Consider the following 24,824-nt stretch of genomic DNA (forward strand, 5'->3'; position numbering starts at 1 on the left):
TGTTAGACATGGAGGAGAGTGAAAATAGATGAAAAGAATTTTATATATTCAACAAAGAAAAATGCAAAACATTCTATTTTCAAAGAGCTCTGCAGCTACACCACACAGATTTAATCTTAGAAGGGATTGTGATGGTTATATACTAGCAGTAATTTCAGATATTGTCTTGGTAAAAGGGGCTGTTATTTCTTAAGGGTTTTCAGAGTATCCTTGAGTAAATAAACAGTGATTGTTAAATAAGTCTCTTCCCATTTAAGATTGAAACCAGGTTAGATCAAGATTAAGTTTCTCTATAGAAAGCATTCATTTTTCTCTTGCTTTTTTTCCTTATAGAAGAAAATACTACAAAGTTACCTGATGAAACCTCTCATGCAGGTGGGCAAGAAAACTCCAGTCAAACGAAGGACAACTACACCTGCTACCAGGACCTTGTGGTCAAATCTTTAATGAACATGGGAAAACTAGCAAAAGATGCACCAGTTCAAATGGTGACTGAGAACCTAAATGACAGTGGCATCCAGTCCTTAAAAACAGAAAGCGATGATGTTGATGAATGTTACATGATTAACTCATCGGAAGGAAAAGAAAAGATTTGTGTTTCCGACCCACATTACTGTTCATCTGAAGACAATGAAAGTAGCTCTGAAATTTTGGACAATGAATGGGACAGTTCCTCAAACTTCTCAGAAGACACTAGCATAAAGCCCCATGTAACTCAGAGATATATTGCAGGATGTAACCAACAAGACATTCTGGAAGTTCCAGAAATTAAGACTGAAGAAGCAGAATTTCGTCCTTGTGAAAGAGTTTGTGACTCAGAAACAGAGCTAAGAGAATCACAGGAATCTCATGTTGATCCTTTTGACAAGAGAATTCAGAATCCATTCCCTGAAAGCGAGGAAGATGATGAGTGCCTATCAGAAACTACAGACGTGTCAGTTGACCTGGACAAAACAAAAGGGAATTTGAGTCTGCTAGAACAAGCGATAGCTCTGCAGGCAGAGCAAGGTCATGTGTTTCACAGCACCTACAAAGAATTGGACAGGTTTCTTTTGGAGCATTTAGCTGGAGAAAGGAGACAAACCAAAGTTATTGACATTGGTGGGAGACAAATATATAATAATAAACGTAAGAAATATTTTTGATTACTCGTATTGGCTCAAACTTTAATTCTACAGCTGGTAAACAATTTTGAACTGGATCATATATCAAAAGTAAAGATTCTGGAACAAGCCATATTCTTCAGCCTGATCACCACCAGAAAAATTGCCATCTAAATTCCAAAATCTTTATTGTTTCTGATGATTTGTGATAATCTATGAAAGGGAGAACACAGTTCCATTTTCAGATACCAAGTCAAGCTTGTAATGCCGGAGATTAAAAAGATCTTGTATTGATTGGCAAACTGGGCATGTTTGTTATGGAATTCATGGATTGAGAATAATTATGGAAAATCAAAAGATATCACTTTAAACTCACTTTAATCTGTCCCAGGAACTCTCTTTTATAAATACAAAGTAAAGCAGTAGTCACCCTGTAAAAGTTGCCATTTTTGCCTTTTGTAAACAAATATGATTACTTTGATATATTTAGTATTCCCGAGAGTACGTCTCGATATTTACTGCAAATGCTGAAGTAAGTTATTTAGTTACTAAGGCATTTAGAATCTAAGATAACTGGCAATTTTTTAAGGGTTACCACTGTATAATCCCTCTTGTACTGCTTAACTAGAATATGCATTTACCTGCTTCTTCTGTTGAAAGTCACATACAGCTTATCCATTACAATGCCCTTAGCACTGTACATACATGCTAATCAACCTCCTTCCTAAGTTTCATATACTTATGCTTACCCTCATTTGCTCAGATGACCATAATCAATTCAGACCAGATTCTGATCCTTTTACTCATGTGGAATACTCACGCTTGCTCCAGGAATAGTCACATTGTGTTGGGAATTCCACATCCTTCTGAGCTTCTTCTTCTTCTTCTTTTTTTTTTTTTCTGGCTCCTATGCCAGTTAAATGTGCTTGTTACCTTATACTGATCTTACTCTTTCCACTTAATTTTTTACACAATGTGCACTTAGATTTCAGATTAATGGAGGATTAAAATAAATGATTTTTTTGTTTTTGTTTTAGGGTCACTCGTTGTTCTCTTAGTGCTGGAAACAATTTCCTACAGTGACTTCTTACTTTTCATTTGCTTTGATTCTAACAGGCACTGTTGTTCCCTGTTGATGTTCATTCTGTTTTCTTTCCTCCATATTTTTCCTATCTAAAGGCTTGCCAGAAAGTTTAACCCCGCAGCTGCTTCTGGTTCTACACTGTAGCCTAGCAAAATATCCTACTAGGTGGCTTTAACCTATCTTTGACTGCAGCTGTTTATCTCCCCTCAACTCCATGTTGTTGGCAGTCAATCACAGATTGATCTGAAACCATCCTCAGCAATTTATACGTCCCTTGCTGTCTGTCTCCTCTCACAAGAGAATTTCTGAATCAGAATTGCTTCCCTTCTCATAGTTTTAGATTCTGCATTCAAAATCAAAACAAACACTTTCTAATAGGTGCTTCCTGTACACTGCTAGTACCTTGCAATTGGAAGTTGAAAAATGCACTAAGGAGCCCAGCCTCTGTCTCATTGTACATTGGCAGTTATAAAGGTGGGCTGAGACAGTGACCTGTGAAAGGGTATTAGTTATTCCATGTTTGCACTCTCATCGTGGGCTGATCTGCAGAGCAGTGCTGCCATGTGTACCAGAGGGAGGTGCCTGCCTAGCCTCTCAGATGTAAAATGGCATGCATTCAGTTTCTTAACAAAGAGCCAACAACTTAGAGATCTGTGATATTTAAGGAACTGCTCCTGGTTGCAATGCTTTTTGTTTGTTTGTTTCTTCCCTCAGCTTTTATTTGGCGATCCCAGTTTCCTGGAACCTGGCATTAACAGTATAAAAGATTTTTTCTGTTTCAATATTTATTCCTTTTTAGATCTTTCTGTTGGTTGCAGTTGCCAGATTTCTGGCTTACTGGATGTGGCTTGTGTCCCTCTTGAGGCTCTGAATGGAAGAAGTGACATCACAATCCCTAAACCGCATATGTTTAGCACACAATGGCACTGGGAGGTGAAAATCATTGTTTAAAAGAGACAATGTGAGAATCAAAAGAGATGCTTAGATTGTGTAGTTACTCTAAGTCCAAGTTAAAGCCATGGGAGGAAATTGCATCTGAAGTATAGAAAAGTTATTTCACACTTCTAAGACCACTCAGCTGAGTGCAGGCAGGAAACCCTAACCAGACAAAATCCTTATTTGATTTCTCTACAGATTCACCCAGGCCTGAAAAAAGAGAAACCAAATGTCCCATCCCAGGATGTGATGGCACAGGGCATGTGACTGGGCTGTACCCACATCACCGCAGTCTCTCAGGCTGTCCGCATAAAGTCAGAGTGCCACTAGAAAGTGAGTATCATCCTACGGTACAGAGAGCAACTGAAACAGGCCTAAGTCTCTAAGTCATGTGAGTTCATACTGGACACTCAGTGTAAACACTCAGGGCTGGATTGTAGCTAAATCTGTACAGATGCACAAGGCAGGAGATGGTTCAATGAGCTGTTGCCACTCTGGTGCTCCTGTGCAGAGTAGAGTCGCAATCCCAGTTCTTACACTTGCAGTGCTCAAGGCCTGGTTAAAACTAGCACCTGTAGTGATACGAAGCTCCCTGAAGGGGCTGGAGAGGAACAAGGTCATAGCCACACACCAACACACACACTGGTCATTATAGCTGGGCTGGCACATAGCCCTGACTGAGTGTGCTGTTTTCCCATTTCAAATAACTGGAGGCTCAGACATGTGCATTCAGCTATGTGAGTTGTATGTCCCTCTCCCACTCATACCAAGTAGGTCACCTCCACCAGTCAAGGAGAGAGAATCCAGCAGTTGCTTCATAGCATGCCTCTCTCCTACGACTGTATTATGCTAACTTATGCGTGGCCAGACCAGCCTGAATTCCCCATTCATTTCTTGCTGTGTCAGTCAGATTACATTGGTTTGTGCTGGGTATGTTGTCTTCTGACATGATGCAGTGAAATGGTATATAATAAGCCAAAATGGAATGTGAAACTATTACTTTGAACAACTTAGTCAGTCTGACTGGTTTTCTTTTTTTTCTTTTCTTTTCTTTTTTTTTTTTGGTAGCTCCATTCATAACAACAAATTAAAGGGATACTTGCACTTTACCAGTGTCCTGTTCTTAATTGTAGCTTTCTTTTTTTAAGTCTGTATTTATGGCAACATCTCTTGAGCTAACCAGGCTGCTGCAGTTGGAAGGCCTCAACAACATTAACTTTTTTAAAAAGCAAGTCTTTGTTAATTATCCAATCAGCTCAGTACTGTTCTGCTGGGTACAAAATGATTATCTGTAATCAAAATTTGCTTACTAACAGAACAACCCAGTTGATTAACAATCAGACAATCTTTTGAGGCAGCGTACACCTAAAAGGATAGCATAGAGCTGACAGCATGAGGGGAGATGTTCAAAGCTATAGAATTATATTTTACTTCATTTTTGATAAAAACAGATCCACAACAGCTACTTTGGTTGGGGAGCAGAGAAATGTACATACAATGGGTCCTATTCATTACTGATGCAATTGTCACTACAATGGTTCCAATGGCACAAATGCTGTCAGAGATCCGTGAATGTGCAAACTACAGCTTGGGGATAGGATCCACTGGTATAAGGTGGATTTGTACTTACATACCGAGCAGAAGAGAGTAAGGGATGCAAACTAAAGTGGGTGGAGCTAGAGCCAAAAGGGGTGTGTCCAGGACAGATGGATTTTGCACTCATGTATCATCTTCTTACTCCAGCATAAAGAGTGAAAAGTGCCAACGTAATTTAAAGCTTGCCCGCCCACTGATTTAAACCAGGCAAGGGCCATTGGATGATACAACATGAGAGTATAGCATAGGCCTCTCAGCACCATCTTTTCTGAATTTGTACATTTCATTTGAGCTAGAAGGTACAAAATCAGAAGACAAGTTTTTGTGCATCACACTTGAGAATTTTTTATGTTGCTAGAAGAAAATGTTCCTTAGAGAGAAAGAGAGAGAGAAAGAGATTACTATATGTATGTTGCTACCCTTTACTCTTTCTTTGTGTTTAGTTCTTGCCATGCATGAAAATGTTTTAAAGTGCCCCACTCCGGGATGTACTGGAAGAGGACATGTCAACAGCAATCGCAACACACACAGAAGGTAATCCAGATCAGTTAGCATCCATTAAAATTAATATGTAGCTGGGAGGAAATTGCCACATCTATTTGGAATTCAGGATTATGAACAATATAATGTACTGCAAACACTGATTGACCACAAAGATAGTCAACATTATTTATAAACAGCAATTAGTCTACACAATTGTGTTAAATATTAAATTTCAGTATATTATCAAAAATATTATCTCCAGTACCATGTATGACAGAATCCACTAGTCCGAATTCAGAGATGAGATTTCAAACTACAGTAATGAAACAAAATATAAGTGAAAGTTAATCATGTAAATGAAATATTAGTAAATAAATAGATGTGCACCCCAACCAAAATCAGAGCCCCATTGTCCTACTATGTGAATGCATACACAGTGCATCCATATGCATACATAGTGAACTCTTGGTATTTTTACTGTTATATTGCAGTTGCATGGAGAAGCCCAAATCATGGATCAGGGCCTGATTGTGCTAGTCATGGGACATAAAAGTAAAACAAAGACAGCTGAGAGATTATGACAAGATGTGACAGGTGGATAAACAAACAATAAGGGGATGGAGTCGGGGACAGGGAATAGTAAAGGAAATGTTTCTAGTCATTTTCTTGTTTGAAAACCCCTGTCACATTTACAGCCCTTTTGCAACCAACTATATTATAAATCAGTACTGCTAATTATCAATGGATAGGAATTGAGGCAAACTGGAAATCAGCAGCAAAGAGAAAACATAACTAGAGACAGGATGCGTACCTATTTCACAATCATACACCAGATTTTTTTCAAAAAAATTTCCGCCAAAGTCCGCTTTCCTATCAATCTATAATAGGTTTTATTCAATAGTTCACCTGACATTGAGGGCAAAATAGACTTAATTTTTTAAAAATTAAATAGAGATTTGCCTGGCCCAGAACCTCTGATCTGAAGAGTCCAAAACTTTCAGCCTGTTTCAACTTCCAAACGTTTCACCCAAGAAGCATGCAAGTTTCACATCTGACCCATCTCTGCATAATGGGATGGACCCCAAATCTGGATCCAAACAGCCAAATTTGGATCTGAAATAGCAGCTGCTACTTCTACTGTGTGTGGGGGGCGAGGGTGATAGGTGGAGTTGGGCCCATTGGACCCTGGTAGTCACAGATTCTTTGACATGCTTCAAACTCCACACACTCAGTGCAGGCTTGTTTAGCGCCAACGAGGAAGCCACCCAATGCAGCTGCTCCACTCATGGCCTTCCTTCATGCAGTGACACTCTGAGATAACAGTGGCATGAAAGGCCTGCATCAGCCTTGAGAACCCCTCTAGTGTTCTTCGCTTTTTGGCTTAAATTGGTGTGTATTTTTTTTTTCTGTGCATTGTTAAACAGCTGCCACATTTCATCCCAGCGGTGGCTACAACTCAATGGTGGGAGAAGCCATCTGTAATTTATGAAATCCTTTGAGGTCCTTTAGGACTGAAAGATAAGTTCATATTCTGGTAACTCAAATCATGCCACTCTTTTTTTAAACAGTCTTTCTGGCTGTCCAATTGCTGCAGCTGAAAAATTGGCAATGTCCCAGGAAAAAAATCAGCATGATTCTCCTAAAACTGGACAGTGCCACGCTCAGGTTCACAGGTAGGAGTCTCACATGACATGTCTCACACAGGTATTTCTGTCCAAATGCTGTGCTTTATTTTGTAAGGGATTTCATTCCTTACAGCTTTTAACTCTGAGCTACTGAGGGAGCCTAGTTCACTGTAGCAGGCTGACCCGATACAAAAATGTGGGTAGCGAAACTGATTATGACTTGTGATAACCAAAGGACACTCAGCACAAAGGTCCCTGTGTGTTCAGCTAACATTAAATGACTACATGCATGTCCTTGAAAGATGAGTAAAAAAATCTAAAAACTATTATTTCAAGACAACATTATTTCAGTGGTGGTTCTGGAGCGCCTTCCTAATGTTAACCAGCCTCCTATTTTGATTAGACTGGAGTTACTTTTTAAGAAATGTTCCCAAATTGTCCCTCTGCTGCAATGCTTTGGCTCCTGAGGATTGATTAAAGATCTTGTTGCTTCGTGAGTTCATCCTAGTTTTTGCAGCATAGGATTCCATGCTGATTTATATTGAGATCCTTTGCAAAGGAAACCCTTGGCAATCACAGCAGCATCTAACTATTGTAAGTGTAGTAGTATTTAAGTGGGCTAAGCACTCTCATTGCTCTGTTTCTCTGATATAACAGATTTCTGATTGACCCATCCAGTTACTTTACTGTAATGCAGTTACTCAGTTTAATTTATGTTTTATACCAAAGTAGCAAAAAAGTGCTTTGAAAAATCCTAACCAAAAAAATCTCTCATTGAGCTTGTATTTGGTCTGAGAGTCCTATTGATCCTGTAAACTTGCATAATTTCCACATCATTGGCATCAGCACCATCATGGCCTATTATATTCAGGCCTATTTGGGGGCACTTTAATTTGTGGATTATTGACATGATTGGCTATAATGGCTCCTTCTGAGCCATTACAGAATATTGTGTCAATGTGTCTGCCAACTGCACGTGCCTTAACTCTACGTATGAAAAGTCCTTAGGAAATTATTGAAGACAAGTAGTTACTGCACAGTAGCTAAATGGAATAACACATTGTTAATTATTCTTTCCTCACAAATAGCAGAAGCAATTATTTTGGACCATGCTCTCTCATATTTATTTGCCCAGAAGGCCCACCACTAGAATGATAGTAGTGATCCACAGCTCTACAAGCCCCTGCTGATTCATGTGATCTCGTTCTTTTTTTAAAAAAGGAAACACCATCCTATGGTAGTGATCTATAAACAGAACAGTAATTCTGTTAGTAAGTTACAGGATTGCTAGACCACTATTTAGCTACAAAATATATTTTCATAGCTGACATGTAAACCCTAAAAATAGGCTTCTATAAAGGCAATGCTTATGGTCTTTACTTATATCCATTTTGGCAGGTGCCATCCCACTATAGCCTATCTTTCAATGCAAGGTGCTGAAAAAGATGTTCTTATTGTTTGTCCTTTCTGTTTTTCTCACTCTCCTTGTGGCAGTCTCTGCAGGACAAACTTAGCAAAGCAGCTCGAGCTGTCTCAGTACAATTACCGAACTGCACAGCCAGCCACCTCTCCCAGAGCCACCCTGACAAAAGAGCAAGAGAAGTTTGGGAAAGTACCATTTGACTATGCCAGCTTTGATGCACAAGTCTTTGGCAAACGCACAATGGCACCAGCAGTGCAAGGCCAAAAAACCCCACCGTTCCTTGAATGTAAGCTTGAAACTCCCATCCTTCTTGAAAGAAAAATATCATTTATCAGAGAGTTTTCTTGTTTCCGGAAATAATGCACACTAGCAAATGTGTTTAACACGTTGTGATCAGTATACCTGAAAATCTGCTGGAGTGATTACAACATCTTATTTGTTAATTATTCTTTTAAAAGCAATTCCATGGTAAAAAAGAAAATACTTGATTTATTGTCACTTTCCTATTGGACAAGATTGTGATACCCATTTTCATGTGGTACCATTCCACCTTGAGTGGTCCCATTTAAGTTAGAGATGAGATTGTGAACTGTCATAAATTGGCATAGCTCCATTGACATCCATAAAGCTACGGCAATTTGCAGCAGCTGAGGATTTGTCCCAAAGGTACTATTTGTGCAATATGCTACTACTCAATGTGAATAAGGTATCACAGTCTAGCACACTGTTATGAGTAATTACATGTGTAGATCCTCTTCATTGTAGGATCTGCACAGATAACTGAAGTAAGTTTTTACTCTGTTGCGTCAACCCTTAATAACACCACTGTAGTTACAGCTATTTCAATGCATGCACAAAATCTTGGCAAAAGATGCCATTGCTGCGAAGACAATGGAAGACTCGTAAGGGGGTTTCTTTCGTGTCATAGCTGGGTTCAAAGGAATGTGGATCCAAAACAATGGTCATGAAAGTATTTCTTAATTTTTGTTTTGTTTACTATCATTAAAATATAACCAAAGAAAGTGAAGATGGAAAAAAAAAAACCTAATGTTACCCAGCCCACATAATCTGAAAAAAGAAAGGACAGTCATAGTTAAGGTGAACAGAAAAGCAGCAATTAAAAAATAATAATAAAGAAGACCCTGTTTTTAGCTCTCAAATTATTAATAGCTTATCTATATCTATATCTATATATTTAAGCATGGCACAATTTGATTTTTATGTTTTATGTTGACAGACAATATTGATATTTGTTTTAAAGCATTTGTTTCAATTTTTATTGATATACATTTTCACAGTGGCAGGAAATTATGTGGGAGTCAGACAATAGGGGAGGTCAGGCAAAAATTGTTTAGTGACAGTAGATGTTGAGATTCAAAAAGTTCAAGCTTTACAACTGTTAAAAAACAAACTGTCAACACCACATGCCAAAATATACAAAGTAAATATCCTTAAATCAAAATTCTAATAAGTTCTCAATGACCATTTTTCTTACCTTGCCTATCTGTAAATTTCAATTATTATCAATGGAAATATTTTTTTCATCATTTTGTGTCTGTATGCTGAAACCGATGTTCACTGACATTGACTGATAAAAATCTAATCCTGCCAAGCCTATTTATATTGGAATATCTGAAGGCCACATTTACAAATGTAGAAACCTAAGTTGGGCCTGTAAAATAGGCATGCTCAAACACAAACAGATGTGTGTATTACTGGACACTTGCATGAGCAATTTCTAATTTTTTGCATAGCAGTGGACATACTCCTTTAGTTATTTGTTTGCGCATGCACAAGTCTATTTAACAGTTGCATTCGAAGTGCTTATATTTGAAATGTTTGCATATATATGCAAATAAATTCATTATACAATTTCAAAAGAACATCATATAATTAATTGAATTTTCTAACATTATGCTTGCGAAGATTGCACAATACACAACTTTTACTACAATGCAAAGACAAAAGTGTAAGAGTGCATGAATAGAGTAGACATGGGGATGAATGAAGGGTTGGAATAATAAAGCAATTGTGTAGAGTTTTGTTCAGCAGCCTAAGCAAATAAGAATCTAGAATTTCATTATTAGTACTCTTTGGATTTTGCACATATGAATCTGACCTACTGACACATGGCACATGTTCATTTAGTAGCATGGCTTTATTGGTGTTATCTTTGAAGTGGATAATGGAAGAAGCACCTTAAATCAAACTCTAATTTAAGTAGGTTTGGTGACTCAGATCAGTTGAACGAACTGATAAAAAGCATAGACTTATAGCCTGATTTTCCAGACACTCCAGCTTTACAGTAATTTGCACTGGTATAAGGGAAAGCAGAATTGGGCTGTCAGTCTCAGTTCTCACTAGATGGATCCAATATTTAGAAACATTCAAGCAAGGAGCTCAATTGCATTTTGCTGTAGAAATTATTTGGGGGATGATATGACTTTTGGGTCTGACCTGTAACTTCTAATCAAAGCATCCCAAATTTTAGGGAAGTTTGGATCTTGACCTAAACTTTTTATATAGCCATCAAATGTATAATGGGCCAAAATCCTAGATCCAAAGGGAATTTAATTTGGGGGATTGATAGCTGGATCCCAACTTCTGTAGTTCAATCCACAGCTACATAACAAACACATGGTTATGTGCAGCAATGTTCTTGTGTTCATGATGCTGATAAAGAATTATGATTTTGCTTATTTCTTCTTTTTTGCTTAGGTTCTAGATATGGATTAAAATTTGTTTAAAATACAGCTGAAAATTGTTTCCTCTTTTACACACCTTTGTAAAGCACTTTAAGAGCTACAGATGAAAGGATGGATTGTTATTGTTTGTGAAGACCTGAATTCATGGTTCTATCACAGTCAATGATATAACACAGAGCAAAGAAGGCACCTGCTTTAAAGTCTATGTTAGTGATAGGGGAGAAACATAGAACCATGTATTCCATTTTTGACATGTAAAATAGCTTTTCTATTCACCTGTAAGGCAATCTCTTCATTCTTAACTGACCTTGTTGTGTCTGGTACCTACATAATATTCCAGAAGATCCCAGCTGTAAGAGGCACAACAAGATGAATTAAGTACCACCTTAACTCTGAATTTTCTTTGGTTGTATTTTTTAAGTCTAACATTTAAATATTGGAATTTTCATGAACATGATACTGCACATGTTCCCAAGGTGTAATGTTTGTATTCCACTTCCCCAGCATGTCCAAGAGGCAAATCTTGTTCACCTTACTCACCCAAGTAATCCCATTTGAATAATGGGGCTGCTCACAGAAGTAAGGCAAGCAGGCTATAGCCTCAATGTTGTTTTACCTAAGTCTTCACACATCCATCTTATTTTGACACAATGGTGCTCTAAAGAATGAAAATCCCTTATGAATTTGATTATTTTTCCCAATATGTTTGAACATTTTTGCTCAGTCTTTGCTCAGGAGTGAAGAACCACAGAGTTTATCTCTTCAAATTTTTATGGTAAAAATGTAAATACTAAAGGTATTCTTGTGACAAAAATTAAATAATTTGATCCCTGAGCTTATATTTTTACAGCAAACCCGAGTAACGTAATGTATGAAAATATAACCTGAAAAATGAATCTGTTTAATGGGGAAAACCACATACATGCAATTGCTAATCAAATCTCTTTTCAACAGCAAAGCATTTTTCACATCCAGTGAAATTTTCTAATCGACTGCCGAGTGCTAGTGCCCACACACAGAGCCCTTGTCATGCCAACTCTTATAGCTACGGTCAATGTAGTGAAGACACCCACATAGCAGCAGCTGCTGCTATCCTGAACCTTTCCACCCGCTGCAGGGAAGCAGCAGAGATCCTCTCCAGCAAACCACAGAGTCTGGCTGCCAAGGTAGGGTAGTCCAAGAACCTGGAGGGTGTGCTAGCTACTGAAATGTGTGCATAAACTGTCTTTCATGGTAGTGACTGCATTAACTCTCAAAAAGGAGACAGAGAACAAATAGGTTTCAGAGTGGTAGCCGTGTTAGTCTGTATCAGCAAAACCAACAAGGAGTCCCTGTGGCACCTTAGAGACTAACAGATTAAATAGTAACATACTGACTGCTTCTGAAAAAAAAAATTGCAGGAATTAGGTTGTGATGATCTTCATAACTGGACCCAAAGTAAATGGAAGGGTGGGGCGGGGGAGGAAACTCCAAATCAAATAATTTTTTTGGTAGGTAATGGAGCTGGGTCTGTTAATGAAGGATTTTTCCTTATCCTGAAACCTGTGGTAATCAACCACTCAAATGATTGATAAAATTCAGCTGATTAATAGAGGTTTTATAAGAAAGGTGTAGCAGCAGCATATTCATTAGGTCTGATTATGATCTTTCTTACAGCAGTTATAGAGTAACTCTACTGATTTCAATGGAGTTAATTCTGATTTTTACTGGTGTAAGTGAGAAGAAAGCCAAACCCTTTGTGTTTGGAGATACTTCGGGCAAGTCTCTTTAAGACTGAAGGCCACCTAATAAGAGTAGCTCCTTGTGTGGGTTTCAGCGTAGTCATGTTTTCAGTTTCGTCTGAGATGTCTCACTGTTCTTTGTGATTCACAAGAGTCACCATTAGGATTTAGTAGCCTTATTTTATGTGACATTACATAGAACCACATTGTCGGTGCAACTAGTCAAGATACATTTATGTGACCTCCTTCGTGGGAGTAGGAGAAGAAAAATGAGAGAAAATGGGAGAAGCATTTTTGTTTATTATTTGTATTGCAGCCACATTGTGCTAGAAATTGTATAAATACATATCCAGGAAACTGTTGGTGTAAGACAAGACGTACTAAAATAATACATAAAATATGATATTTATACTTGGTGTGGGCTTTCAGGATCTATCTATCTATCTATCTATCTATCTATCTATCTATCTATCTATCATGTCCATCACTTTCCTATTGAGGCACCAGGCTTGATCTGGCTGGAAGGAGTTTCCACATCTGTTGGCCTCCAATGTTCATTAGACCTCCTGCTTTCCATAATCACATAGGCGAACTGGTATTCTTTGTGTGAAATCCCTTCTTTCCAGCAGCTGGTGTAATACCTCTTTAGGTGTTGTGAGCTCTGCGCTCTTGCAAAGTGGAATCTCCTATTTTGCTGAGTCTGATTTCCATTTGTTACAACCAGGGTATTGAAATTGATGTTGGGGGACTCCATTAGGCAGACATTCTAATGTGGGGCCATCTTCATACCCAGCAAGCTAGGCTCAGTCAGCCCAGAGAAATATTTACCAGGAGCCCAGAGTCTGTTAGTGGATTCTTTCCTAGTTGACAGATCCATTTCTGACGTTAGCCACAGAGAGCTTCTTACGCCAGACTTCAGTAGAGGTTTCCTGTCGTGTTGAGAGGGAGGTTGATGCCAATGGTTGAATTAAATTGCTGCCCCAGCCTTTGGCTGAACTCAGTAACAGACCTTTCTTGCCAGCAAAGAGCAATAAAGGGACCATGCAAAACCCAAAGATTTTCTATTCTACACCTGCTTCATGTTTGCCAAATCATGGTAGGTTTGAGCGGGATTGAGCATAATAGTACAACACTCAGAGACACTTTGGGCACACAGTTTATTCCTTTCTCAGCCCCAGGACTAGCAGCCTAAAAGAAAATCATCTGCATACCTTGTCATCTGCCTGCCTCCACTTTTGCCAGACTTTCAATAGGACACAGTGACAGCCCAGTGCTACAAAACATGTGACAGAAGAATCAGAATTAGCTTCTTGCCAGAACAGAGGCAAGTAAGCTGCAAACTGAGCCAGTGGCCAAAACCACACAAAGCCCTTTTTAATATGGTTTTAGCGATTTATTACTTTTAGCAAATTGAGCTCTTAGAGGAAAATATGGAAATAGATTCTCTAGGAAACTGTATCTCCAATAAGGGGAACAATCTTTATTTTAATATGCTGCAACTCAAGTGATTTTTAAAAAATACCTACAACTATTTTTAAATGTTCCTGAATTTTTGTGACAGACATTTGCTATGGGAATATTAAACTATTTGCACATCTTACATATTTTTCAAATTATCTAAAAGAGCCTAAGGATTCTATTTACTGTATATTGCATTTGTGCACAAATAATGCAATAACAGCAATAGATTCATTTGACACAACTGTTATTTCCTTTATTTGTTCTCAGCAATACACATAAGTGCCACACCTGAAAATTTTTGTGGGCGGCGCTTAATTTGGGACTGTGTAGTTCCAGATCCCTGGGTCCTGCTCCTTTACCCTGTCCCTTTGCCAAAAAATAATAAATAAAGCAGTGCAGACAGCGCCACTGCAGATCAAAGCTCCATGACTTGCAAGGGTGTTTACCTCCTGCCTGGCCTTCAGGTATTGTCCCACCATTGCACGATGGGTTACCATGCTGCTGTGAGTGATATGGATGGATGGAGCTGCACTGGTTCTGTTGCATTCAGGTTACTCTGTGTCTGCAGAGGCAGCGGCAGGATTTCTTCTCAAAGAGCAGGTGAAAGTGCATATCTGTAAATATACCTGAACAGTTTATTTTTACAAAAATAATTTCCCAGTGCTGTTTCTGGTTATTTCCTGTCCGCCAAACTTTGCGACTTGGTTTCTAAAACTTGGTTCATTTCTTAGTAAGCGTTTTCCCATGAAAATGGGTCATTTTTCACTGAAAACTATCCAATACTTAAGCGGGAAAATAACATTTGTTTTAAAAAAAATAGCAAGTTTCAATTTTTTGGTGAATCTGGAATATCTTCACTATGTTGGAAAAACTCCCTGCATTTCTAAGTTTCAGGGGGAAAGGAAGGTGAGTAGCCTGAGCTAAATAAAGGAATGGGGAAAAAAATCACATTAAACTTTTAGCAGTGCTCTTGGCCAGAAAAGTGGCACAGTGACAACTGATGTACAGTGTGGATCGACCATATATAACTATACAAATTATCTCAAGATGGACTGGGTTTACTTTCAGTCCAAATTAATTTGGATTCCAAGTTCCCTCAATTAATTTGCAACCAACTGCATACAAAATATAGTGGTCACACTGGAAACCTTTAAAATGTTTGTTTTTTTTTAAAAATAGGTACTGTTACTGTGATATCCACCTGGCTGGAGCTGGTTTCTAGATACAACCACCTGGGATTGTGCTGTGCTGGGCCCCTGAAATATAGAAATGATACAGATACGGGCCTCAACCCAATTGAAAGAATCAGGCACTGCATCGCAGTCTCACAGCATAATTGTCTGCACATAGGGCCCAATCCAGTTCCCACTGAAGCAAACAGAAGTTGGGTCACTGGAAGCTGGGTCAGGCCCATATTCTCTAGCACAATGCAAGTGCACAGAGCAGGTCCTGTCAGAAATGTTCTGTGTTTTACCACTGTCACCGCTGCTGCCACTCACAGAGGTAGAAGCATGCAGTATAGTCTATCTTTATCCTCATCACTGCTGCTTGCCAAGCATTCTGTTGAATGTTTTGGTGTTTTTCCCACCTGTTTAGACAAAATGGCATATGCACACAGTGCCTTGAAAGAAAACAAAGAATGACACTTGCTTGAAATGTTTGAAGTTCCAATACCGTTGTTGTTTTTTAACAAAACCCGAAAACACAAACTATATCATCTGGCCATTCTTGGATCTTGATGATGATGATGATGATGACTGCATCAGTTATGGAGATAATGGAGTTGTTTGGCGACATGCTTACCAGACAAGCCCCTACCCCAAACATCTTAAAATCTAAATACAGAACAATCTGCTTGCAGAATAAGACCAATGGCTAGCATGACCTTCTGAAGGAAAAAAACAACACACTGAATAGCTCTAGCTGTTGCATTATTACACTACTGCAGATATTGTATCATTGCAGTGTTCTTCTCTTTCTTTCTTTAGTTTGCAAGTTGCTCGGGACAGGGACTGTGTCTTTTTGTGTATGTGTCAAACAGTGTCAAGGGTAGCATAAGATCCTGGTCTTGCAAACACTTACACCCATGCTTAACTTTCAGCATCTGAGTATTCCAGAATACTTCTATGGAAGAACTTGCATGCTTAAAGTTAAGCATGGGTGTAAGTCTTTGCAGAATCAGGACCCAAGTGCTTAATTTTTTTAAATAATTGTTAGCAACCCTTTCCCCCCCAGCACAATGCCTTGAATGGAGGCACATTAGGACTCACGTCCATTCAAAGAGTAATATAATGTGCACACTTAAAGAATTCATTGTGGTTATATAGATATCACTGATTCCAGAGATATTTCTTATATTGAAAATGAAGACTATTTTAGAATAGTAATAACCAGACTGAGCTTTTCAAGTGCATCAGTGGGAACACAAAATAGCAGGTGTTTTTCTTTCTCTGGACAATCAAAGAATGGATAGAAAGCCCTACATGTTACAGTAGAATCTCCCTAAGACCCCAGTTCTGCAATGAGAATCATGTGGACACAATGATTCACCACGCTGAACAAACTGTAGGGTAAAGGCTTCACTTGGAATTGTTACTTCAGAGACATTGCAGAATATTAAATATTCTGAGTTACCAAATGAGCCAACACACACAAAAGCAAGGGATAAATCCATTACACGTGGGCCATACCTTGTTCATTTAGTAGATTAATGTAGTTCAGTTTTAATGGTTAATGTCAATACTTCATAGTGTACTAGGAAATGTTCTGTAATATATTTTATAAAATAAAGAAGTCTTATTGTGAGACCTCATGACAAAGCTCAGCTATTAATCTGAGCTATTAAATCTTTGCTGTGAAATGGCTAGTAATTTTTGTGTACAATTTTTGTGGTATTTATATTAGCGTGGCACTTCTGCTGTATCTGTTTCACTGTACAGATCCTAGAAGGGAAATACGTTTTAGTCATTTTCTCTCATTTTTCATTCTAAACTCCTTTTTCCAGCTACTTTTCAGACCTGTGTGGGTGATTACACTCTCATTGACATTGGAGTAAATCAGGAGTAGCTTGAATGCCATTAGCATGGTTCTGTTCTCACATTGGTTTTGCACTGGTTATTGTCTTCATAGAATTTTTTCCTGGTTTACATCAGCATAAATGAGATCAGACTCAGGCCCTTTACTGATTTAATATAGGGAAGAATCAGGCACGTGAGCCTTCATTGGCCAGTCATATTTTATACTTCTGTAGTTTATATACTTCAGTTTTTAAGCTAAGAACTTGTACATTTTACATTGCTATGGTAGACTTATCTGAAAGGTGTCATGGTGTGAAACCAAACAGGCCTGCTCTGGCCCTCATTAATTTCAATAGGCCCTAAATTGGGTCTTTACTGAAGTCAAAACTGCTCTTAGAAGGGGAACCAAATATTACAAGTCAAATATATGTTCCTTCTATTTTTATTTCATAGCTGTAGTCTAACAAAAACTTCTGGCATTTTTGTCTTGTTAATTCCCCTTTAAAATAATACCGGGAAAATAAGTAAAAGAGAGATATTCAGAGGAAGGTAGGATGAGAATAGAAAAGAAAATTGGAACAGTCGCTGTGACCATCTTTTTTTCCTCACCATTTGGAGTTTGCAATGAATGCAGCAGAGTGTTCAGAATAAAAAGCCATGCTGTAAATTTGTGACCCATCCGACTATGAGCAAAAGGGAATATTTTTCCATTACTATATTTAATTGTTTGTGCATCTGTGAGCTCGCTTAAACCCCATCTGTACACTGCTTCACAAAAGCATACAATCCATGCTTCTTCTAGTTGGAATTTGGTGCGTGTTGCACAACCCAACTTCTATGTGAATTTTGGAAAAGCACTGGAAAATCTCTTACTAGCCACATCAGTAAATGTTCTCCCCATCAATCAAACCTCATTGGTGCAGCGAATGATGCCCTATTTCCAGTGATGATATATATTTCCTGACATTTTGCAATCTGCAATTTAATTTGGGAGGACTGTGACTCTTTTTGTTCAATTTTTTGTTGTTGTCGCCTTCAGAGTAGTTGATATTTTGTCAGTGACAGAGAATCTGCACTATTTATGGTTTTTTGCTCTATAAAAGTACTGCAGCCCAGTCACATGGCTTCTCCTCCTAAGCCATCTGTCACAGAGGTCTGGAATTTTATGTGAATGTTGGTTGTGCAGACTTAACTCAAGTTTTTTTATTATGAAAAATGTCACCAACTACAATATTTAGCATTTTACTTTACATTGGTCATTAAACTTGATTACTGTAGCTCTGTTTCATTGCTATAGTTACATATCAACTGTGAAGCCAAAAAACGCTGGGGCAATCATGGCAAAGCTATATTGTCAGATCCTGGAGAATGTACTTGGCAGTGATATAGTTAATATCTTGGATTTTTGTAACTAAGGTTTATTAATGCTGGTATAAAAATGTATTTGATATTATACAGATGGCATAAGATGTTGTGGTTACTAAGTTATTATCCAGGATAAGCTGTACTGTCAAATTCAGGGCTTAAAACTATCACAGGAGATTAAACTATTTACTAAAAAGGGGCAGAAAGATATAACCAAAGCATCTTAGTATGAACATATTAGAAGTGTATTTACTTCCTATAAATATAATAATGCATAGCTCTCTTTAAGCCGAGTGATTGAAAATTTGAACTTTGTCCTGCAAGAGAAACAAATGCAAGAGGTGCCTTTGAGTTTCTAAATTGTGCACAAACAGCTAGCCTAGTAGTCCTTGGAACTAAGCTAGTGCTTCTCTCTTAGGCTTTTGGCTGATCAATGAAGTGAGGCCCCCATAGCAAGAGTTGATTATTAAGTTCTTCATTTCCAGCGATGCCTAGTGACTTCATATGTTTTGGTCTCAGGTGCCCAACTTGAGGCACCTTACAGAAGCCTGATTTTCAAAAGTTCTGAAAATTGGTTCCCTTTAAGGTGTCTCAAGCTGGGCACCCAAAAATTGACCCACCCCAAATCGCCCATGACTTTTGAAAATGTAGGCCTGGATCACTGGCTACCATCTGCATTCGCAGCCTGCCAACAAATTCGCTTGAGGAAACTGCTTTCCTTTGCTGAAAAAAGTATAGATGGGCAACACTAACACTGAATTGTTGGATGGTCTTTAAATGCTTATAAAGAGCAGGAAGTTGCTAATTATCTTACCAGATATTTGGCCTCCTTCAGTAAAATGACATTACTGCTGCTGGTACCATGATTTGAAGTGGATCACAATGTGGAAGTCACTCTATGGTTAAATGGGCATTGTGATTTCATTTTATCTTTGAAAATGGTGCCACTGAAGGTTTAGTACATGGCTACCTGGAGGGTGCCTGTGCCCCATCTGAGTCCAGCCAGGGTGGCCTATCATACCATCAACACTGAAGCAGAACTCCCCATTCCATTGTATTGGATTGTAAGCTCTTTGAGGAAGTCACTGTCTCGTACTATGGTTATACTATGGTTATACAGTACCTAGCACATTTGGGCCCCAAGCCCTAACTGGGGCTTCTGGGCCCTTCTGCAATACAATAATAAAACAATAACTATGAGAACATATAGTGTTAACTGCAGACATCTTTGTACTTACTGCGTGATAAGTCATCTTTACTCTGATGTTAGCCCATAACCCTAAAGCCAGTGTTAGCCTGTTAAGACTGGACAATCTAAGCAATAAGACTACAGAGGTCTCTGCTCTTCCAGAGGCCAGAAAGCCATACATTCTCACAGCCTGAAACCAGATTCTCCTTCCATGGTCCCATATGACTAATAACTGTGAGCTGTGGCAGAAGCTGACTCTTCTAATTGGCCCCCATCCACACACACATATAACGTTGCTCCTTGATTTGAGACCTGTCCTTTGGCGCCACCTCATGGCTTTTCTGTCCATGCAGAGACTATGGGGATCCCCCAAGGCAGTGGAAACCCCACAAACAAGTGACAGGAAGATGGTTTGCAATTTCTTAAATGAGGTTGTAGACGGGCCAGGTGTGTGAGTGGTGTGTTTTCAGAGGTGAGGAAACCCAACAGGCAGGGGGAGAGCTGGACTGTTACTTCAAATACTGACAAAACCCAGGGCAGCCCTGCCCAAATTATATAGTATATGGGATGTATATTCGTAGCCCCTGCTACTGCATCCCACTTTAAGGACACAATTGCCAGACCAAGAATTCTGTCTTATATTCCGCTTTTATGGTCAGCTTGTGGAAGGAGAAGGGGAGGGAGCAAGGAGCTTTCCCTTCCCTGTGCCCATAAGAGAGGCAGTAGCAGCCCCTGCTACCAGGGCTCAAGATGACACAAGGAGAGAGGGAGGGGCAAGGATGAGGCCTACCATAGCATAAGCACACGTACCAGCCAACAGAACTAGCCCATTGAAGAGAACAGTGTATGCTGCATGCTGGAGATCTCTGAGAGGAATCGTACATGGTGCCTCCTGGAGCTCTCCCTATGCTGGTGTGGCTCTACCCTGCTCCCATTGCAGGTCTGTGCTTTAATGGCACAATCTGGCGCTTGTTTTGTACTAAATCTTTTTAAAGGTGCTTTCCAAGTCAAATTCTGATGAAGGCAATATGTTATTTTCAGTGATGTATGAAACACCAGGGAAAAATTCTCCTTCATCTGTTTTAGCACATTTCAGCCCCCCATGTTACAGATGTTGTAATATTTCCGGGGCGTGAGGGAGGAGAGGGTGGAAATGTAATAATAATGCTGTTGATGAACTAAGCGGTGCATTAATGCTTTTAACTGTGAATGAGGGTCATAGTTCTCTCTAAGAGTAAAAAGATCAAGAAGATTTAAAGCTAAACTTTTTTTAAATAAACTCAGATTTAGCATGTATAGTTTACATTTTAGAAGCATCTTATTTAAATGCTACTTACTGTGTTTAAGCTCAGGAGCCTGGAGAGCATTACTGAGGTTACACTTAAGTCTGCCTAAGAATTAAACATTAACTGATGTAAATCCAAAAGCTGGTTTTAGACTCAGATAAATTTAAATAAAAGAGTGCATTTACAATTATCCGTTAAAAGCACCACATGGCTATGTTGCAGCCTCAAACTGTGCATTGTCTAAACATTTCTCTATTTCCTGTTATATATCAGGGAGCTGAAATAGAAGTGGATGAAAATGGCACTCTGGATTTGAGCATGAAAAAGAACCGAAACCAGGACAAGGCTATGCCTCTAACTTCTTCCAACGCAGCACTTCCTACTCCTTCCTCTTCTCCCTTCAAAACAAGCAGCTTTCTGGTAAATGCGGCCTTCTACCAGGCTCTCTGTGAACAGGAGGGCTGGGATACACCAATCAACTATAGCAAGACACATGGCAGGAAAGAGGAAGAGAAAGAGGTATCTTTTCAGCTTTTCAGTTAGAGCAGTTGAAGAACTGACATTAAACCCCTCTGTTTCAAAAGTGGCCTCTAATCTTGGGTGCTTGAATGCCCAGCCTGAGACATCATGGACTCAAAATTCAAACGTGATGACTGATTTGGAGTACCCAATTTGATACATCTTAACGAAGACTGATTTGCAGATTGTGGGTGCTCAGCAGTTTGTGAAGATCAGGCCAATTTTAATGGTGTCTCAAATAGAGCACATAAAATCATTAGTCACTTTTGAAAATCTTGGCCCTAAGGCCTTACTTTTAGAACTGCTGGGCACTTGTAAAGCAGCTGTTCATTTTAACTGGAAAGTCTCTCAACCTGCGTAACGTAAGGCATCCAAAATTAGAACCCATTTTTGAAAATGTATCCCTACTCTCCAGTGGCTGGAGGGTCATGACCTAAATGTAGTATATTTTTGGTCTTTTTTAAAATGTCAAAGTAACCTTTAATTTTGAAGTGCAATATAATTCTTCCAAGCAACTTTATTATTTTGTGCATTCCAGACATCTCTATGTTTGGGTATGTGTAAATACAGGCATGAAATCCTACAATAATTTTTCACTGGGACAAAGTGTTAAATGTGTTTCTCTGACACATTTCAGGTGTGCATTGCTCACATCAGCCTATTGCAAGTCTTGCAGGGTCCAAAGATCCAGATAGCAGTCTGAGATTAAAATTCCAGAAAAGCCCATTCCCCAATATATCGCTGGAATTAGGGAATATCAATGGAAATAAACAGCCCCACCTAAATAAATCACCCAAAACTAACTCTCACGATGGGTATAGGCAGCTGCCATGATGAGACTCCACAAGACAGGCTGCCAGTTGTTAGTGGTCATATGGTAACTGTCATGTCCAGTGCTGATAATTTTCTTGCTTTATGTGTCTTTGTTTTGCCCCTTTCATGTATTTTTTTTTTATTGACTGTTGGCAGCATAGTGTCCTTTGGTTTTCTTATTTCTTTTTTTGGCTGCATGTTTCTCTTGAACTTCACTGCCAGAACAGGGTGCAGAGAAGGTTTGGTTGGATTTGTTATCATGGTGAAGAATATGCATAGGCAGCTAACTAAATGGAATCTTGGTAATGGACAGAGATGGGCCTGAGTTGCAGAGTTCTGTTCCAGCCCCAAAGTTCCCCATAGTTCAGATCTGGAGTTTTAGTTCAGGGTCAAATATATGGCCATCCCATTTGTATTTGTATGAAGTAGAATAGTAACACTTTAGCATTGTAGCTATTATAGAAGTGGGTTTTTTTTTTTCTGAATTATCATGATTGGTGAACTTTAATAAAGTAACATATTTAACAAGGATAGCTCCACCGAGAGCTGAGGATGGAGATTCACCTCTATTATTTCAAAATGCCTGGAAGGAAAAGGGTATCAGTCACATGAATAGAAAACTCTTAGGATGGGTACAGGTAGTTGCCATGACGAAACTCCACAAGACAGGCTGCCAGGTGTTTGGTGGTCGTATGGTAGCTTTCATGTCCTGGAGAGCTAAGTGCTGTGATCCCCACTGTGTTGATGCTGATCTGTAACCCAGGGTTAAGCATCTGGAATAACAATTTTTATTGAGAAAAGACAGACAGTGGCTGGAGAGTGGCTTAAATTATGTAGTGAGTAAGAGGACCAGATTCTTCCCTGCAATATGGCCCCTTTGTGCTGCACTGCCAGCAGGTATATCCTGCTGCCAGGGAATCCACTGGTATTGCAGACCTGGCAAAGAGCTCTCATGCCACTCTTCCTCCCTGCTGCCAGTGTAGCGTAGAAAAGGGATTATGGCTAGAGAAAAGAGGGCACGGGTAGAACACTCCTATGCCACGCTGTTCCCCTACTGCAGTTTTGGCCAATTGTGGTGTGGGTACTGGCCCCAGGCACAGCATCATCAGCATCAGTGACATCACTGAGGAGGCCACAAAGTTGGGCATAAAGCCATCTTTGCACCCCTGCAATTGTCTGCAATTTGTCTCTAATCAGGGATCTGGCCCAAGACCTCTGCTCTGACCACTTCTGCTCCCAGAGAACATTGACATGTCCAGCGGTCTCAGGGCCAATGGCTCTGTTTTGCAAGTAGAAGCCTGGCAGTTATTCCCATGCAAGGCAAATGAATGATAATATCTATTTCTAATTCATTGTTATCTGGTTCATATGCACAACAGTTGCTTAATTTTGGTGGTAATTTCCAGAAAATATTGTCTCTCTCTCACTTAGTGAAATAGCCTGTCCAGATGCCCCCTAAAAAAAAAAAATTCTGAATTTGGAAAAAGCTCAACATCTCTCTAAAAAGGAAAGCACCGCGAAATAACCAGAGCTGTCAGTTTAGTTCAACTGTCAGTTCTCCAAAGATTTCAGGGCTTAAAAATGTTTAAAAGTGCCAGATGCTATTATCTGTTATTCATGTTACCATTATGTTCTGGTCTTTGCTGAAATCAATATAAACTTCCATCTGCACATTAATGGAATTTCATTGCTCGCTTGCTTTCTTTTGTGCCCGCGCGTGAATACACACACACACACTCTTTGTAGAAAATGGACCCCTGGTTCTGATTTTTTTTAATCTAATATGCTTTAGAATTCTAACATTTCATCCGAACTCCGCTGTCTGGAAATTGTACTTTGCACTTAATTAGATGAGATAAGTATCCACCCATTCTCTTTTACCATAAGTGAAAAAAAGAGTAGATGGGGGAGGGGGGAGTTTCTTTGACCCATTCTATAAAGGATTTATGTCACACAGTAAATATGAAATCTACTAGAGGAGTGCACAGCCCAGGTACCTGGTCTACATGCTCAGCCCTACGTTTGTGAAGCCAAGAAAAGAATTCTCTGCTCCAACCTGCAGTCGTAGCTTGCAGCTGGTAATGAAGGGCATGAGAAGGACTAGCTACTCAGGGGCCAATGGACAGCTCATACATGTGTTTATTGCCAGTGGATCTGCATGGTCAGGGACCAGCTGGCCATGAACATAGCCCAGTTTGCCTCCTCCAGCCTCCCCTGGCCTGCAAGGAACTTCAGTGTCTTTCTGCATGGCCCCTTTGCCTCCCTTCTAGTTACTACTGCGATTTTTAAGTTCCCCAGCCCCCAGGATTTCATGCTGCTTGAATATAACATATCCCCCAAACTATTAGGGAAATTATTGGTTTAAATGTTTGTCTCTGTCCTTCAGAAATATACTAGAGAATATCAACAGGAAAAAGACAGATTCTTTATTATCCCCTTAATCTTAATTAGCACCTTTTTCATGCTATCTGCTTCCCTTTAAAACGTCTGTCTTTTGC

The 24,824-nt window shown here is 39.2% G+C and overlaps 1 protein-coding gene across 1 annotated transcript in view; it reads left to right on the top strand.

Moving 5' to 3' along the window:
• Positions 1-24,824, top strand: part of ST18 (ST18 C2H2C-type zinc finger transcription factor) — a 210,571-nt gene that overhangs the window by 150,005 nt on the left and 35,742 nt on the right. Inside the window, exons 6-12 of the mRNA XM_043539630.1 lie at positions 334-1,128; positions 3,322-3,456; positions 5,163-5,253; positions 6,771-6,875; positions 8,322-8,536; positions 11,910-12,121; positions 21,268-21,513. Coding sequence (XP_043395565.1) covers positions 334-1,128; positions 3,322-3,456; positions 5,163-5,253; positions 6,771-6,875; positions 8,322-8,536; positions 11,910-12,121; positions 21,268-21,513 — 1,799 coding nt within the window. The remainder of the gene's footprint in view (positions 1-333; positions 1,129-3,321; positions 3,457-5,162; positions 5,254-6,770; positions 6,876-8,321; positions 8,537-11,909; positions 12,122-21,267; positions 21,514-24,824) is intronic.

This window comes from Chelonia mydas, chromosome 2 (assembly GCF_015237465.2).
Source record: "Chelonia mydas isolate rCheMyd1 chromosome 2, rCheMyd1.pri.v2, whole genome shotgun sequence".
NCBI lineage: Eukaryota > Metazoa > Chordata > Testudines > Cheloniidae > Chelonia > Chelonia mydas.